At 39.8% G+C, this 19,041-nt stretch overlaps 1 protein-coding gene across 1 annotated transcript; it reads right to left on the bottom strand.

The window, feature by feature from the left end:
* Window positions 1-1,690: 1,690 nt before the first annotated feature.
* Window positions 1,691-18,346, bottom strand: LOC306707572 (otoferlin-like; the record flags this gene model as incomplete). Its single annotated transcript, XM_079175084.1, has 41 exons — window positions 1,691-1,871; window positions 3,889-3,989; window positions 4,392-4,570; window positions 4,783-5,024; window positions 5,233-5,331; window positions 5,519-5,607; window positions 5,739-5,881; window positions 6,030-6,190; window positions 7,212-7,382; window positions 7,516-7,643; window positions 7,915-8,046; window positions 8,231-8,368; window positions 8,541-8,659; window positions 9,355-9,427; window positions 9,635-9,766; window positions 9,873-9,899; window positions 10,042-10,115; window positions 10,234-10,396; window positions 10,510-10,671; window positions 10,760-10,879; window positions 10,959-11,120; window positions 12,084-12,218; window positions 12,311-12,435; window positions 12,766-12,955; window positions 13,093-13,245; window positions 13,358-13,474; window positions 13,568-13,654; window positions 13,750-13,854; window positions 13,987-14,107; window positions 14,249-14,432; window positions 14,858-14,966; window positions 15,367-15,590; window positions 15,918-16,104; window positions 16,239-16,425; window positions 16,673-16,832; window positions 16,908-16,992; window positions 17,110-17,172; window positions 17,295-17,426; window positions 17,611-17,665; window positions 17,748-17,874; window positions 18,301-18,346. 41 exons carry the CDS (start codon window positions 18,344-18,346, stop codon window positions 1,691-1,693), a joined length of 5,388 nt encoding a protein of 1,795 aa, XP_079031210.1.
* Between the last annotated feature and the right edge of the window lie 695 nt (window positions 18,347-19,041).

Raw genomic sequence — 19,041 nt, 5'->3', positions numbered from 1 at the left:
ACGTTTCCCCGCTGTGGGACTAATACAGGATTATCTTATTTTATCTTATCTTTAATATGAAAATGTCATGTGTTAAAGCTCTTTAAAGATGAGAAAACTGTAGAGCTTTAACGGCCATGTGTACAGATTACCGGACAGATTATGTTAAGATTAGAAACATTTGTAGTTATCACTTTATTCTCAAATTCAAAAGTCAGACAAATAATTCCCACTGTTGATAAAATGTTGAGTTGACAATAAATCAGCACACAGGCAACAGTCTTACCTTGTAACAGCAGCAACCACACCAACCAAAATAATAATAATAATAATAATAATATCAATATTGTAAACCAGATAAAATCAATATGAGAATAAGCTTGCCTTATTGCGTACTGTAGCCATTCTGATGCTTATAATTTAAGTTGTCTTTTGTCAAATGGCAAAAAAAAATCAAGAACAGGTGAGAAACTTATAAGTGAAATGATTTCTTTGAGTGTGAAAGAGTGAAATCCAGCAGATATCTCAAACCCCCAACATTTTCTTCACCATGTAACCAGGCATGTTGTAGAGGAAAAGAGCCAAGATGGCCAGCAGCAGGAGAGCAGAGACGATCTTGATGCTCAGCCACATGTACTGGTCACAAATCAGGTGTTTCACTGCTTTGAAAGGGATGAGGAACCAGAGGAGGGCGATATCTGGACGGCTGGTGGAGCACAGAGACAAACAGTGTGTTGGAAGACGTTCAACATTTTAACCATTGGTTCCAAAGGCAATGTGTGTATCATAAGTGGGGCAATAACAAAGCATTGATTTAACCTGGGGTCATCATCACTTCCTCTCAACCAGGTTTGAAACATTTCAAGGGCTTTCCTTATTGCTGTCTTTTAATATATTGTTAGTTTTTAAGAAAATCTCACACAGTAATTTAACTGATTTTTTGCTGAAATAAAGCTAAAGTTGGAACGGTAACAAGGACCATAATAGTCTGTTGAAGTGGTGTTGTGAGAACACGTTTTATCGTTTTACAGTAGACTTCCAAAGAGAAGATAGTCATCACGTTCAAGGTTGCAATCATTTCACCTCGACAATAATGTAACTGTTTGAGTAGTAGCCATTACTTTTACTTGGGTAGTTTAAAGAAATGAAAGCATGGTTCTACTTGGTTCTGTGATGAATTGCATATGACAGACCGAGCCAAGCATATATTTATAATTACGAATAACAAATATTTAGTTTTCAAATACATTTACACATACATACCACACACAAAAAACACATACACACAAGTGACACGACAACCAGAAAATTGAAGTTCACAGGTCAATTTATGCACAAATTTGAAATATCATACATAGAACAGGACAAGAAAATTCTGAACTCCAACACAAGCTCCAACACAAGCCAACTCATGGGTGAGCAATGGACATTAAATGAATTTAATGGGAATACAAGAAACCACAGTTGAAGACACGAGAAAAACCTGCAGATATCACACACCAACAGTAGCAATATGTTGAGATTTGTACACATTAGACTACATGAATAACCAATGATGGATGCACAAAAGATTTATAATTAGCACTGCTATCGTAATAGTGCAGACATCTAGTATTTAAGTAAGTAATTAGCAAAACGTTCACAAAAACAATTCTAATTATCACTGAATGCACACCCTTTAAGAAAAACGTGATCCTCCTTTGGTTTTAACTCAAGCCCCCAACATTTTCTTCACCATGTAACCAGGCATGTTGTAGAGGAAAAGAGCCAAGATGGCCAGCAGCAGGAGAGCAGCGAGGATCTTGATGGTCAGCCACCTGTACTGGTTACAAATCAGGTTTTTCGCAGCTTTGAAAGGGATGAGGAACCAGAGGAGGGCGATATCTGGACGGCTGAAGGGGCACAGAAACGTAAACACCATTACAGGATGCCAAAGGCAATCAACAATATCAAATACACAGAAGGAGGTTCATACAAAGCACTGATTTGACCTGAAAACCTGCTTACTTCAGGGACGATATTCCTTTTGGAAGTTGGCTGACGAGAAAACATTCGATAGACAGCAGCATGTGTTTGAGCTCTGTTTTTACAACCTGTATGTTAGAGTCACTGTAGCTAATCATGCCTCTTGTCCATACTTACCTCATCTATTTCAATCTGCTTTCAACCTGTGCTGCTAGTTATGTACGTTTTTGTTTTTGTTCCTTACTGTTATGTTATCTCTTTTGTTCATTTTGTAATTGCTTTTCTTGTTTGTTTATACCATGTAAAGTGCCTTTGAGTACCTTTTTAAAGCACAATACAATAAATGTATTATTATTATACTGTTCATAAAGAGGTTGCTGAAAAAATCACTTCGTGGTTACTCTCCTGTACGAACTTCAGGACAAAACCAAGTCAAAAATGTTCTGATGTTCAGTTGAATATGAGGCTGTAGTAAAGACAAAGTGAGTGGATATCTTCCAAAAATCCAGTTAACTATAAGTCCGGGGCAGCTAAGCATAGAAGCACAGTTTAGCAAATCAAAAAGAGTTCATTTTAAACTAAAAATACAAACTTTGTAAGACAAACTACTGTACTTGGCACTTCGGACTGCTGAAGCCTCACATTAACTCTGGCTAAACTTTGAAAAAGTATTTTTTTGAACCAATTACTCTTTCAAAGTACTCGTGAGTATTCTATTAATATAGATTGAACCTCACCAGATTTGTTTAAAGATTTAGATTTGACTGATATCTCAGAAGAAAATCAAATATGCTGACATGTGGATTGACTAGGTTGCATAAACTGAACTTGTAATTTGAAAACCTATTCCGTATAATATATCGCATTTGTGCAGGTTTAGCAGCTGCAAAAGCCTCTTTAATAATGTATGTTTTTTATCTTAGCTAAAAAATGACTTGGTGTCTATTTAAATGATATCATTGGTTCCATTTAGCTTTTTAAAATGCTGTGATTGAACGGAAACTGGAGATAGAAAACAGGAAAAGAGAGAGCTGGAAGCCGTTCAGTTCGTGAAATTGCTGGAAACTTCTGCAGAGATGTCTGTCTCAAGCTCCCAGCATTTTCTTGACCGTGTAACCAGGCATGCTGCAGAGGAAAAGAGCCAGCGTGGCCCGCAGCAGGAGAGCAGAGACAATCTTGAGGGCCAGCCACTTGTACTGATTGCAGGCCAAGTGTTTTATGGCCTTGAAGGGAGCGAGCAGCCACAGAAGGCTGGTGTCTGGACGGCTAGAAGGACAAAACACAGACGTTCAGTAATAAACACTTAACGCATTATAGACTATAATTGTTGCTCTCTTTCTAAAACAAATTTAAATTTAAACATAGCTGACATTACTGGAGCTAGGACAAAGCAAAAGACCAGACAGAGAAACGATTTACAGTATTTTGAGAACTTAAAAGGTGATTCTAGGTAGAAATACACAAACGATATCAAGAAACAGCAACTTACCATGTAAAGAAAGAAGATCCTAGGTATAAGTCCAGAACTCGGTTGAAGTAAATTCATAAAAATGTCTATTCTCATTTCAGGAAATTGCTTACATTGCTAATATTATTTTAATAGTTTAAAAAATGTTTATGCTTGTTTTATGTTTGAGAATTCACATTGTTTTTATGACTGATTTATCTTTTTATTTATTCATGAATTTATTGTAATTTTATTTATAGTACTTATATTTTTATTTCTAGCCCGTTTTGGATTTTTTCGTTAAGCTGGACTTGCAGCAGCACAAATGCAAGGGTACAAATTCCCTTGCATTTGTGTGGCTGTGTGTATACGGTGAGCATGAAAAGGTAGCAAAGCCATAGAATAAGATGAACAATGTAATTGAGAAACATGGATCAAAAGAGTGGTCAGTAATACAAATGTGTGCCAGTGGGGTGACGACAGAACATCCTTCATACTTGGGTTTCTCCATTGGCTCTGGTTCGTTGCGTCCTTCACCAACTGGGCTTCTCTCGGCCTCCTCTCCTGTCAGGAGGTGCAGCTCTGCTTCCACTTTTCCCTAAAAAGGACAATTAAAAACATTCAGTCACACGGAGGTCTTAAAGATGCAGCGTGTAGGTTTTTGGTGGCACCTAATAATGAGGTTGCAAATTGCAACCAACTGAAACTTCTCCCGTGTGCCAGCGGTCAAAGTGAAAACGCGAATGGCCCTAGAGTCAGTGTTTGGTTTGTCCGTTCTGGGCTTCTGTAGAAACATGGCCACCGGCTCCGTAGGTAGATATAAACGGCTCATTCTAAAGTAACACTTATTATACATTAAAGAAAACTTATTAAACTAACTTATCAATATCATATTTTCATATTTCTGCCAGTAGATCCACCTAAATGCTACACAGTTCTTTTAAAACTATTTTCCAGCTCATAAAACCATTGTTTTTTTCTTTTGTTTACTTTGACCTACCGTGAGTTCGAACTCGTCATCTTCGTTTCTGGCCACAAATGGCCACCAGCCTTTGATCCTCTTCTGTTTGAAGATGGAGACCGTGGGCATCTCGCCTTCATTTGTCACCATCTCTATGGTGCACTGCTTGGCAGTCTTCGCACCACGGGGAAAACGGTTAAGGTCCAGCTCGATTGCACCTATAAAGAGACATTGTTTAACTCAAGGAAGCTAAACTAGTGGAATAAACAAGAAGTGGTTAATAGACAGATCCAGTTGTATTACGTCATAAAAGCTCTTATAATTAACTAATATAATTAACGCTTTTAATTAACAGTGATGTTTCAGTGTAACAGTTTATAGACAGTGATGTATAAAGCCAAAGGTTATCATAAGTTATTGTCCACTGCACCTAAGAAGTCATCTGCAGAGAAATGGTCAGCGTCCCACACTTGCAGATTAAGACGAGCTGGGATCTTGTATTCGGTCTCGTCCCAGGCAAACATGGACTCTTTTTTTGAGATGACGATCTTCTCTTCAGCCATGAGGTAGTCGAAGGGGTAGACGAAGCGCCAGTTGAAGTTTCCCTCCCCAGTGATGGAGTGGTAGTGGACGTCGGTGTCCTGCTTGTCCTCCTGCTGCCCCTTCAACCAGCTGGTGCAGGAAAAATATGTAGGATACACAATCTTAAAAATAGTTTTTAAATTATTGGTTATATTTTTTCATCTCAATCTAAAATCAGAATCAGATAATGTGACGTTTCAAATGATTGTGCTTTGGTCCTGTTGTGCCCAAGAATGTAAAAAAAACGATCAAAAAGACGAAACATAAATCATCAAAAACATATAAAGCTTGTAATTACCCTCGCACAAATATGTCACTTGATTTCTCGCCAGTGAAGATGTCATCGTCCTCCAGAACGACCTCATCTGTGTTCCAGACGATCACCCTCAGTTCAAAGCTGGACACAAGCAAAAATTACAAGATATACGTTGAAACACCAATAAATAATGATAACCAAGATGCGTTCCTTGATTTAAACCAAAAATGTATTTAGATAAAAGCTCGAGGTGCCTCTGGCTATTAGCTAAAAATGTAGAAAGTGAATGTAAAAAGTGTAAACTGACAGGTCTGACTAGAGAACATACTTCTTTGGTTTCCTTGGAGAAATATCAAGAGCAGGACCAGGTGCAGTCATGTCCTTAGGGAACATATCCACCCACATCTCAATTCTCCCCTAAAAGCAGTTGAACATAGGGAAATAATCTCTTAAACTATATGCAAACAAAACAATACAATATACATTGACTTGATTAAAAGGTGCAGTTGGCTGCAGTAGAGCCCGCAGGAGCACACTGAATGACATACTTGTTCAATTCCTGGTTTATCAGGGTGGAGCAGTGGTCTGTTTTCCACATGTTCTGGGACCAGTTTGCAGCCGACCCGTGGGATATCCTCCCAGTGCTTCAACACGGTCAGAGCCAGATGTTCTTCTGTCTGCTTCTTTAAACCTGACAAACATCATCAAGCGGTGGTTTAATACTAAGTTCACATTTTGGGCAGTGAGATGCAGCTCCAGAGCAATTTGGAACAAAGTAAAACCATGACATAGGTAGGTTATAACGGGAGGTTCTAAGTATGAGTGAAATGAACTCATACCGTTATCATCCTCTATCTCAGTCGGTGCCATGAAGACACGGTTTTCCACCTTCACTCTTCCTCCAGGGCCGTAGTGAGGCCCATCCAGCTTGCCCTCCTTACAAAGCTTCGCCAGGATTTGTGTTGGTTTCATTGGGTCCCGCCACACATTGTAACCGTGGCTAAAGAAAAGAGCATACGCAGTCACGGTTCCATGAACAACTTAGGATAATCCAACAATACACAATAAAAACATACGGTGGAATGTAATATAAGTGCATTTACTGGAGTACTGTACTTAAGTATACATTTGAGGTACTGGTATTGTACTGGAGCATTTTCTTGTCATGGCACTTTGTACTTCACTGCATCTCAGGAGGAAATGCTGTACTTTTCACTCCACTGCATTTATTTCACAGATGTAGTTACTAGTTACTTTTAAGATGCCGAAAAAAAAACAAATGAAGAGCTTATGAAATATATTGTGTTTTAAATTAAACTACCTAACAGTACAACTGAAACAATAAACCAATTAGTTGATTTACAGTCGGTTATTTGGCAACTATTTTCTTAATTCTTTAAGTAATGTTTTATGTTTTCCAGCGTCAGAAATGTGAAGATTTGCTGCTTTTCTTATTAATTATTCTAATCATCTTAATTTATTTTTAAATAATTTGTACAACAGTAAAGTCTTGCTTTTACATTCATGCATGAGTAATACAAATCTAATGATATAATATATAATAGTTTACTGTCAGAGGGGACATTTTTCTGCAATGAGTACTTTTACTTTTTAATAGTTTAAGTAAATGTTCCTGATTAAACTTACATACTTTTACTTAAGTAACATTTTCAATGCAGGACTTCTACTTGTAACAGAGTATTTTCCCTGGTTTGAGTACTTTTACTTCAGTAAAGGATCTGAATACTTCCTCCAGCACTGGTTGGGACACTACATTCAAGCATAAAAACACGATATGTGTGGTTTTCCATGCACGACATATACAGCTGTGAAAATGTAAGTATTTGAAATTCTATTTCGTGAATCATTCTGTGACTGCCTGATTCATGACAGATGCTATGACTTACTAATGCTACCTGAGTCATCAAGATGCTTCACGTAATCCTGTATTGAATAATGAACCACTATTTTTCCACAATCTATCACACACTGCCGCAGGGAGTTTGGTCTTGGCTTCTTACATGGCGTAGTTACACGTGACACCACACGTGGCTCTGTGTTTGCTGTAGAAACGGTTCTCAAGATCAAGTTTAGTTTCTCCGATCAGATCATCGGTCCCCACCAGGTCCCAGTCAAAAATTGACACCGTGAGTGTGGAATCCATCGGGAACGTGACCTCCACGTCAAAGGATCTGATAAGACGAGAAATAAAAGCACTTGTCAGGTTTCCGTGTATATTTAAACATGCCGAACACGGCCGTAACTTTGTAAGATCATATGCAGTGAGTAATGACAACTTTAAATAAATAAAATATTTCTACTTACTTGCCAAACAAGGGGTTCAGCTGTTTTGAGATGTAGTTCTCTTTGTCTTTGATCTCTGTCTTACCCAGTTTGATTGCAATGTATGGATCAGCTTTCCCATTAATGTCAGCTGGATGCAGATCAGTTGCCTACCAAAAGAAATGGGAGAATTAAAGTGAGAAATGGATAATCTGAGCATCTCTCACTATACCACCGTATCCAAAGTCTTCTATTTGCACTAAAATTCAAAATACTCATGTTTATTTAGAATTATGGAACAGCTACATGCCCGATTCTCATTGAACTTGATGGAAGGGGTGTAGAATGGGCCAAGAAAGACCCATTTCATTGAGCAATCCTGTATTGTATAATGACAATAATAAACCCATGAATCCTTAAAGTGCAGAACTCATAGCCTACCCTGATAACGTAGATGCGGACGAGGACATTAATGGGGTCGTTGTGAGGAATGTTCTGAAACATTCCCATGGTGGAATCGAAGCTCATGTCTCTCTGCATGTCATCCGACACTTTGTACATACACAGGGAGCCCTAAAGGGACACAGTGAAACCAATGAATTGTTATATTGCAATTGTCTGCCACTATCTTATGTTGGTTGAACAGAAAGAGAATCCTATGACCAGCTTGTTTTAAATAAATGACAAAGGTTTACACACACGATTGATGTAACGGAAGAATGAAATATGTATTGTACTCTAAATATTCTGTTCTTACTTTGAATTTTCCAACGATCCTGTCCTCATCCGTCACGTTCTGGTCGTCATCATCGCCACCTTTCCCCCTGAACAGGTTAAAGCTGTGGAGCCAGTCTTCAAAGTTGTCAAATTCATTCTCCAGTTCTTTCGGGTACACCTTGTTTGAGAACACACATTTATCAAAACAAAAATGTTCTCTTTTTCTACGTATGTGGCACGTTTTTTCCAGGTTATACCTATCCTGTCTTATCATATATATATATATATATATACACAACAAGCTGAATGAGAACTGCTTTCAGCTGTAGTGTCGGTGCTGTGTCCTCTACCTTCAGCTCATCCAGCTTTGCCTTTTTCTTCTCAAACGGATCGATTGTCAGCTTCTTCTTGTCCTTCTTTGCTTTTCCTCTCTTGCTGCCTTTCACAGGAGAGTCATCAGGTTTGATATCTGAGTACAGGTTAGCGGTGAGGACGGAGGGAAGAGGGGGAACGGGGCGGGGGTGGTGGGAGGAGCAGAGCACTCGAGACATGAATTCCACATGAAAGTTGCCAAAACCAGCTGTTACTATATACAACAAGCATACCATTGAATTGTAGACTATTCAAATACACAGTTCAGTGGGGGACACTTGACAGGATCCTTCAGGCAGAAAGCTGTGCAAAGACCTGACTGGTTCTTGTCATTATCAAGACAAGAAGGCTCATCATGTCGTCTGTATTTTTCATGGCCAACTTTCATGGCAGGCATACGGCCAATATACACTTATGGGAGTGGGGGAAAAAAAGCAGTTGGCCGACATATGTAAATTTGGATTCATGTCAGCATCTACGTGAAGGCATTCTCGGGCTACGAGGTGTACTACTGCTCTGTAGAAGAAAACAACAATCAAGAGTTAGTGGGCTCATAAAAGAGGAACATGCATGATAAGTACGTGCTTGAACTGTTGTTGTGGGTTAGATGGGTGGTGCTTTCTGCCAGAAAGGGTTATGTTTTGTGACCTTACTTAAAAACATCAGAGCTACTCCACCACATTAGGATAAGGAGTACTTGTACGTGGTTTGGGGGTGACAAAGAGGTACACGAAAGCATACTGGAAAACACTATCTTGTGTGTGTCTTGTTTGCCATTTTATCAGGTTTTACCTCCGCCATCTGCAATGTCCATGTCATCTTTGTCCTCTGAATCTGAGAGAGCAGCCTCTTGAGCCTTGAGAACCTGCAGGAGCAGAAGGTCAGGATAACTGGATTTATCGAAACCAAAACGAGATCCAGTTTCCCTAAGAAGAACTGAGTTGATCACGTTTTTTAGTTTTTAAAAGAATGCAAGAGCATTTAATTTCAGCTGCCATCATAATTTGTCTATCCAGCTACTGCAGCAGGTAAAGCAAAAGAAGGCTGACTGTGCTGTATTTCTGTTACTCACCTCTGTCAAAGTATCAATGGAGGCAAAATATTTGGACCACCAGTCCAACATGCTCTCGTCAAGTTCCTCCTCTTCAATCTCATCACCCTTCTTCCTCTTCTTCTTTTTCCCCTTTCCATCCTTGTCGTCATCCTTTTTATATATAGTACATAAGAAAAAGCATTAAAAATGCTCTCAATAAAGATTTACGATTTCTTGCAACATAAAATTAAAATTAAGTGTAAAACACTTTGCTTACCTCAACTTTGACCACAGCGTCACTGCCCTAGGTAGAAAACCATAATGCAAAATATCAAAAAAATGTTTTTTTGTCTGTTTTAACCGTGTCCTTTATGTAGAATTACTGTTCAAACTTGATCTAGTTCTTTGAATAATCGTCACATCAAATTTACACAAATGAAACGTACAGAGTCTAGTCTGACCACAGTTTCCATCTTCTTAAAACTCGGCTCAGGTTCCATGTTGACCACAATTATTTCCTCTGAAAGATAAAAGGAGAACGTTTATGTGTTTTATGATCGTCATTTATTGCAAAAGGGCAAACGCATAATGTACTTTATCTCCACTGAGTTTTGAATATTGTATGTTTTAGTTTATACCTGTAGTGGAAAAGTTGTTGGCCTGCTTGTCCGTTGCCCTGTAGATGAACTTCCGCAGGCTGGGGACAGCAATGGAGCCAACCAGAGTGTAGCGGCCAAAAGCCCGGCAGTCCACCACTCGGATGTTCAGCGGCGGGTGAAGCAACTCGTTCTCCGGCAAATCCTGACACACGAAATCCAGAATCAGTTTGATTGACGAGAATCACTTTACAGGTATTAGTTTTGGATTTTAGTAGATTTTTAGTAAAAAGTGATACCAAAAAAAAGATATATTACCACTTCAAACCACTTCACAAGGGTGCTGAAGTTGGGGTTTTTCTTGTAATTGGGGATGAGGGCTGACTGCACTCCCTTTCCGGCACATTCAATGTCCACACGAGGGCGATCCACCTGGGCCAGATTCACCCTCTTCAAGTCCCTCAAGCCCCAGAACAAAACCTAAGGAGTAGGGAGGTTCAGTATTTTCATTGTTGTTTCTACTTTCCTTGTCTGTTACTGAATAAATCACCGGTGAAGCTAAAATCACCTCAATTCTGTATTTGCTGAGCACTGGTCTGATCCCCAGTGGTACAGGCAGGATTGGGCCGCGGTCCATATCGGTGGGACCGTCTATGGGAGGCAGGTCAGCTTTCCCATTGGGGCCAATCTAACAGAGGACGAAAGGAAAGCTTAATAAATCACTTTAAACAGTACCCTCACAACTACATAGTGTCTGTAAGTCTAACCTGCAGCAGTTCAAAGGCTGCCAGCATTTCTCCGGCGGTGCAGTTCCCGCGGTAGATCTGATAGTACTCCAGTTGAGGAGGGAAGCGTGGGGGACCATAGTGCTCGTCCGCCATCTTGACCACAGGCTTGGCAAAAGTTCTGCCCATGAATTCAGCTTTACCCTGGAAGCATAATGGTGAATTAATGTTCAACCCTTGAAACACGAACTCTGGTTTGAATATTTGAAAGAATGGTCTTTTTAGCCTACCATATCAAATCCATGAGTGTTTATATTACAATCGCTTATTGAAAAAAAAAAAAAGGTTGCTTATGGCGTTATCATGAATTAATATATTTGTCTGATCAGCGGATAGAAACATGGCTTGAGATGCACATGTTTCTAGGCAGACTGGATAAAAAACCATTGAAGATAAGAGAGCCCAAAAGAAAAAAATGAACAAAACCAACATACCTAAAATAACCAGTGAACTGCAAAACAGGCATATGTATCTATGTCAAAAAATCATTGAATTATTACTTATATAGATATATAAATATATATATATAGATATATAGATAGATAATGAAATCTCTCTTGCAGTTAGTGGTTATGAAGAGTCAAAATCCTTGGTTGGCCACATACAAAAAGCACAAAATGTCACTTAAAGGAATGCAACAGGTATAAGTTCATCCATCCTTATGGACTTATCTTATTCCTCTTGCATGCCTTTCAATACAATCTACTGTGCACACATTACAGTGCTTCTACAGTACATCAAGCCATCAGAATCCACACTCTACTTATCCAAAGGGTCATCCAAAACAATGTTGTTATTGACAGGAGCAAATATAAAATTGTCAGTCAGCAAAAGCATTCTTTCAAATATAACTTACATCAGGTTGATATTGACAAACATTACTAAAGGGCATATCACACACTGGTTTTAGATTCATGAAGTGACAAGTTGAGTCTCAGATTTCAAGTGAAAGAGAGGCAGACTCTTAAATTATTAGGATGATAAGGATGGAGGAGATTGGTAAGACTGTTGCTATCTGGTAATTCAAGCTGTGCGACGGTAAGACTGTTTGCTCACATTAATGCAAATGGAAAAAGAGAGACGTCTCTATTTCAGAACAACCCTTACCACTGTGTCTTGATCATAGATTTCAATGACGATAATAGGAGGGTCGTCTCGCAGTTCGGTGGCCTCGCCAAACAGCTCCACATTCTCAAAGACCAGCAGCTGGTCCCATGTCGGGCACAGAGTCTCAGCCAGCACCTGGAAAGAAAAGATGCAGGATGTGCTATTTGATGAATCATTATCTTAAGCTGATAGCTGACATTCTTAAAAGGCCCGTTGAGTGTGCTCACCTCGGTGACCTGGCTTTGTGTGGAGAAGAACACTCTTGCAAAGGGATCAGACAGACCTGTGCTGTCGGCAGCAAACAGGCTGCGAGCTTGGTACATGTGGACCCTCAGCTGGAAGATCTGCTTCACTGTGGACAGATAAAGACGCTCATAAAGGAATGACACAGATCACGGTTGCTTACAGAAGGATGGAAAAAGGCCAATTATTGCCTGACTTCTTCATTAAAACAACAATAGTTTGTTTTAACGCCACCAGTATTTTGGGACCTGTACTAATAAACGTTATTTGCTGTTACCACCAAATAAGATGTCGGCAAAGCAACCAGGCCTTAAATCTCAAGGATTGCCCCTTTAACATATTGTAAAAGAAGGTGTTATAGCTCATTTTATTAGAAAAGTCTTTTTGTTTCAGTGTAAAGCTCAAATAGGAGAAATACTGAATTGGTTGATGGTCTTACTCATGTAGGTGAGGCTGATGGGAGGTGAGCACGGCATGCCGGGTCCTTTGGACAACTTGTTTTCCTCGAATCCATTGGGCAGACCGTTCAGGTAGTCTTTGCGCTGTCTAGTCAGACCCAGCCAAAGATAAATCTCTATCTTGGACTGGACTGTCCAGCCAGCAGGCCCAAAACCTTTCTTTCCAGGGATCTTTAGTATATGAGGGCAAAAAGAAGTCAATCAATCACAGAGGTTTGAAAGGGAAATTGATGCAACATTCAAAACGTAAGCAGATTAGACCAACTGCCTTTTCATTGATTATCTTACTATATTTAGTGTAAACTCACCCTCAAAAAGATTGTCTTGACTTTGCCGCAGTCCTTTCCTGTCTCCTCCTCCGTAGTGGAATAAAGGATGTCTTTGGAGGGAACACGTGCATAAGCAATGCGTTTCCCATTACTTATCATCCAAATGAAGATGTCAGGAACGCTGTGTTGAGGCTGCAATAAGAAAAAAACCGCTCACATTAAACCTGGAATGACCACAATGAAACAAGCCTGTGCGACAAACAAAACCATTTGTGTATAGTGGACATAATGTTGTGGATCTCACTTCATCAGCCAGGAAGCGCAGCTTTGTGAGGAAGTTGTGAGCCAGCTTGATTTTATCTCTCACTGTGCTTTTCTTCACCTGGGACCTCATGGCTTTAGCTTGCTGGCCGATGCTCTCCTAAACCCAGAAACAGCCCAGCATTTAGCGAGACAAGTGCAAATGTTAACAATCAATAAAAGACAAACATAGCTCGCTCTTTAGTTGACGTACCACTTCTGACATGCACAGCTTCAGTCTCTCCCTGTCAAGTTTGGTTCTGCCAGACAGATTCTGGTCCTGGTTTGCCAGCGAAAGAAACTGACTGAAAGAAGTGGAGCTCGGTCAGCGTCAAAGTCGACACTAATCTAGTTAGACTTCAAGTTTAAACCTGCTAGTTATTAATGTGTCACTACAGACCTGCAACCCTGGCTGAGTTCCTCGAGGACGCCTCTCAGTCTGCGCTCAGGGTAGGTCTTCTCTGTCTTGATGATCTCTTGCACATCATTCAGTCCGTCCTCCTGGAGTACCAATAGAAGATGTTGGGGCTCATTCAGCATAAAGACAGAAACTGTATTCAACTGCCAATACACAATTTAATACTTTTTTTTACTGCTATGCTCGCCTACTTATTGGTAAAGTTCATGACTTGCCAGTTTATCTGCAATGTTGTCTATAATGTTGGCATTGTACAGCCTCCTTCTCTGGTCTTGCCACCAGCTCTTGATGAAGATACACGGCTTCCTCTCAAAATACGGCAGGTGGAAGTAGTTTCTGACGATACAAATAATACATTTCATCAAAATGGAAAATTCAAGAAACAGCTTTTAGGCATGAGTTTTTCTGTTTAAGTAGAATATGTTCATGAATATCTTTCTGAAGTGCAGTGGTTTGTTGTCACATTTTTGCTCTGACCGGTCTGTGATGACGGGTTTCATGGGAGGAGTAGTCGCCACCGAAGTCAGGTCCCCGTCATCATCCATCTCCTCCTCACTGGAGTTGTGGATCAGTTCGGTTTCCTCTTCGTCGCCGTCTCCTCCCCCCTTCTTACCCTTCGTTTTTGGCCTGGCAGCCCCATCATTCTCGTTTCCATAATAACCTGGCACACAGCAGCTATGTTAGTAGTCACGCCCTTAAATAATGTTGCTGTTAAGAACTTATTGTTTGTCCTAAAACTGCCTTTTGCAACTTTCAAATGTTGGGACTCCTCCTACATTATAAGAGTTTACCTTTGTGCCTCACAAGGGAGGTTTTGGCGTTTTACATTTTTCAATCATTTTGTCTGGTTGTGATTTTGTATTACATTTTGTAGTTAGATTTAACTCAGTGAAACTGGAAATTAATATTAACATATCATTTTATGGCAGTTTCATGAAGCAGACATTTTTGTCTTCTAAAAGGACAAATAATGAACTTTTTAGACATTAAATTCTGCTCAAAAAGTGTCCAAAGATTCAATTTGAGGCCCAAGATGAGTCAGTGAGAGACACTGAGTAAGACAAAAGAGTAGGTAATGGAAAATACCTATGGTGACCTCAAAGTTGATGGGCTTATCGCCGATCTTTCTGTCAATCATTGTGGCCTCCAGGAAAGACCCAAAGAGGAAGAATTCCTCAACCTTCCCGGTAGCGGTCTGTGAAGTAGACAAACAAGTGTGAGAATGTGAGAAAACTCTACCTTACTTCTTCACTTTTTTCTTAATAAAGTAAAAAATGTTGTTCTGTCGCTCTTTGATGGAATATAAATAAACGTAGTGGTCCTGACAACCTTGTAATACGAGCTGTCGTACAGTGAGAACTAAATCCCTGAGGTCTTTGGGTTACGATCCCATTGTCCTCAATTGAATTTGCTGTGTGACTTACATTGTCCACCAACAAAAAGAAGCCTCATTAATGCAAACAGCATGTTAATAATGCACCAGGTGGGCTAAATAAAGAAAATCAATAATTCACAACTACCGGGGCACAATGCCCTGTCAGCAGGAGTGACAATTGGCTCCCTCTGCATGGCTGCTCATCCAAGCAGGGACCCACCTCTGAGATGTTGGGTATTCCCTCCAACTGCACATCTGTGGAGCTGGAAATGTCAGGCGAGGAGGGGTCCAGGATCTCCACACCCAGGCTGATGAGCAGACGGGCCCTGAAGGACACCCCCTCTCCAAGCCCCTCGTTTAACTCCTGGTACTCGTCCATCAGGGTGTAGGTACGCGTGGAGCCGTACATGTTAACCCAGGCCGGCCCCAGCGTGGGAAGGAAGCCTGAGAGATAAAGAATAAATATAATTTGTGTCTGATAATTTGCATATTATGGAGGGAATGGTACTATCTGACAGGTGCTTTTAACAGCATGGAGAAGATCTGATTGTCAAAAAACATGCATGTTTATTATTTTACAACTGCTCAAACTGATCCCACATCCAAACCACATCTTCTGCAGTTAAATGAGATAACAATTAACTCTCTAGGATGCATCCTCGTATCGTATAAAAGGAACTGCCCTACTAGTTCCAGGTCAAAAGAATTTTTCAGAAATGTCGGTAGGAGAACTTTTGGGAAAAATCTTTAAAAGATCAAATGGTACGTCACCTTTGTCCCCATCATTGGAAATGTTTCGTAGATCTAGGAAGTGTGTTCCTATAGCGACATCATTCACTTTATCTGAGTCTCGGATCTGGATCTTTATGCGCTTGCACAGCGGTGGAAACATCTCGGTGAAAACAATTTGCTCGTTCCAGATCGGCTCATAGCAGCTCTTTTGAACTGATGTTTTCCCCTGTAATCACGCATTACACATGTATATTCAAATCAACTCAGGAATTGTACTGAATTTAGATTGTGACCTGGCTGAGACGAAACAGATACAAAGACAGAGGGAAATGAATGTTTAAGATCCCAACTATTACTCACTTTCTGCCCAGCAAACAGTACTTGGACATAAGGATCAACCAGGTCCTTATTTTCTCCTATGAAGGCCTTTTTGACGTTGGCCATGATGCTGGTGTTCATTCTGGGGAGTCCCTCAGCTCTGTAAATCTTCAGGTAATAACGGGCCCACTGTCGCTCTGCAGGCACCCCCTCTGGTATCAAGAGATTGCTGAAACAGAATTGGGACACAACAAGATGCTAGCATCTAAGCTGAAAAAAATGCACAACTGCAGGATTTTCTGTGTTAAGTTTAAAAGCTTGAAACCAAATTATGACTGATAAAACAGCAATAACAACACAAATGTTTCTGTATTTCCTCTGCTAACTCCTTAGCAGTGTTGAAGTCTACTCTGAGTCCTTTTTGGACAATTCATATTTGTTGAATAAAGAACCATGCACAATCAAAATATAGTTACCCCTCTATGTCATCTTCATCGGATTCATTGGCCTTGTGTGGAGTCTTAATTGTGTCTCCTTTGGCCACAACTGCAACATCACACTTAATGTAGCCTTTGCAGCCCGCTGAGATGTCCTCAGGGTCCGACAACAAAGCCCACTTGTGGTAGAACTGATGTTCTGCAAGACAAAGAGAAAAAGACAAATTAATTGCAAATTCACAATAACAAAAGCTGATTTTCATTGATTCTTTACCAGGCTGGAAGTAGATTGTGCCAACATCCAGTTTAAAACTTCCAACCAGTGTTCCACTACGCAGAAGATTTTTGGAGTGAATGACCTAAAGTTTGGTTCAGGGAAATAAAACATTGCAATATTAAATACACTTGTCTTGTACCAGACAAGGAATTATATTAAATCTGTTTTATGTTAAATTGTTATGAATCGAACAACTTACAGACAACTTCAGGATTTTGTCGAACATAACATCTGGAGGTACGTGGAAGTCGAACACGAAATACTGGGAAGAGAAAAGAGTTAGTGAGGATATTGTTAGAATCGATGCTGTATTTAGATTCATAGTAAGCTTTTTACCCAAACTGAAATGATTATAGACACAATGTCTTGTTATGTCTGACTCACTTCGTTGTAGTATGGGCAGTTGGTCGATTCCTTCATTGAGGTGTACTTTTTATCTTCTCCAATCTCCACACAGACTATTGGATCCATGTTCAGCCCAATCAGCTGCCTGGCTTCAACCACTGTCACACTGATCTGAAATTAAATGATCGAGTGAATGATTATGTACCAAATATGACGTACATCAAAATTAAGATTAACCATGCCTGCATAAATACAACAAGAAAAATATATTCCACAATGACGGGTCGCTAATTCATCAGCATACATTAGAAAAATGAAAGCGGGTCAATGAAATGATGGGTAAGATTTCTCTTACTTGGTAATCTACTGGTCTTCCAGAACTGGGCTCCATCTTTATGTCGGGTTTTGATCTGTAAGCCAATGAGGTGTCGGACATTAGAGACAATACAGTTATTTGTAATGCAGCCATAAGCACAACAGAACCATTCTTGCCTCTTATTTGATACATTGGTGGTGACGGCTGTGACTGAGGCCAGTGAGACGGTGTCGGGATCTGGGCCTCCTCCCATCAACATGCCCCGATGATCCAGGTCCTCTGTCTCCAGAATAGCGGGCTCATCTGGAGATAATGGGAAAGACACACCATAAGGACAACTTGTTGTTGCACGACAGAGCGTCCTGCTAAAAACTTGTGTTTCAATGTGCGTTTCAAGTCAGTGACATGTGAAAATCGACGTGACAATTAAAAGCCGAAAAAGGTTGTAACACTTGCAATAATGCTGAATTTGAGTCGACTGCAGGATAGGTTAATAAAGGCCCAAAAAACAGCTGAATAACAAGATCAAAATGTAGGAACTCAAGTAACTGCTACATTGCGGTTTTCAGGATAACAATATATGTAGAGAAACATTTTGGTTCTTTCTTTTTGACTCAATGTTCTCCAGTGGGCTGAAGTGGGCTGTAAGCCAACAGGAGTTTGTAATAGCAGCCAGGATTTCCCATCTATTTGACCTGATCTTCAGTCATTCATCTCAGTTACTGATACCTCCGTTTCTGTCCTCCTTGTGTCCACGGTGCTTACTGCGCTTCATGGTTCAAAACAAGTCTTTGCGTGCTCTGCGGAAGAAATATAAAGTGATTCACTATTTCATAAACAATAGCGTAAAGAAAACATTGGTATAGACTTTGTTGACTTTAAAATCCGTTCAATTAGTTAGAAACCAAACAAGTGAACTATTTTTATGCATTATAATAATTTTCCATGCATGTTACACAAACCTCACTTCTTCTGTCTGAACAGACACAAGAGACTAAACCATGACACTCTACTCCAACATCTTGTAGACAGAAGGAGGCCAACAACTAATTGCTGTCAAAAAAAGTGCAAGCAACTAGAAAAGGCCTAAATTATTAACAGCATTTAAAATATTGAATGAATTCAAAAACATTTGACTGAGGAAACATATTTGATTCGAGTGTGATGACTAAAGAACAGCATGCTATCATTTTGATACGGGCGTCTGTGTGCTACCACACCCTGGATTCAAAAGAGCTTTTAAATTATTCAAATCAGCTGACCTTGATACATCAATTAAAGAGGATACATTACACACACATTGTGAAAATTAATACACTTAAAACAATTAATCTGCTGTAATTAATCAGCAAAGTGCCATTTCCACAGGTGCACAATTAATCTAAAAAGTTGATAATTTTTTTTAAGTGACGAAGGGTTAATTATTTCCAAGACAAGCATTTTCAGAAGTTAAGGAAACACATCTTTTCT

This window comes from Pholis gunnellus (genome assembly GCF_910591455.1).
Source record: "Pholis gunnellus genome assembly, chromosome: 15".
NCBI classification, from domain to species: Eukaryota; Metazoa; Chordata; class Actinopteri; order Perciformes; family Pholidae; genus Pholis; species Pholis gunnellus.
This window is presented reverse-complemented; position numbering and strand designations above follow the sequence as displayed.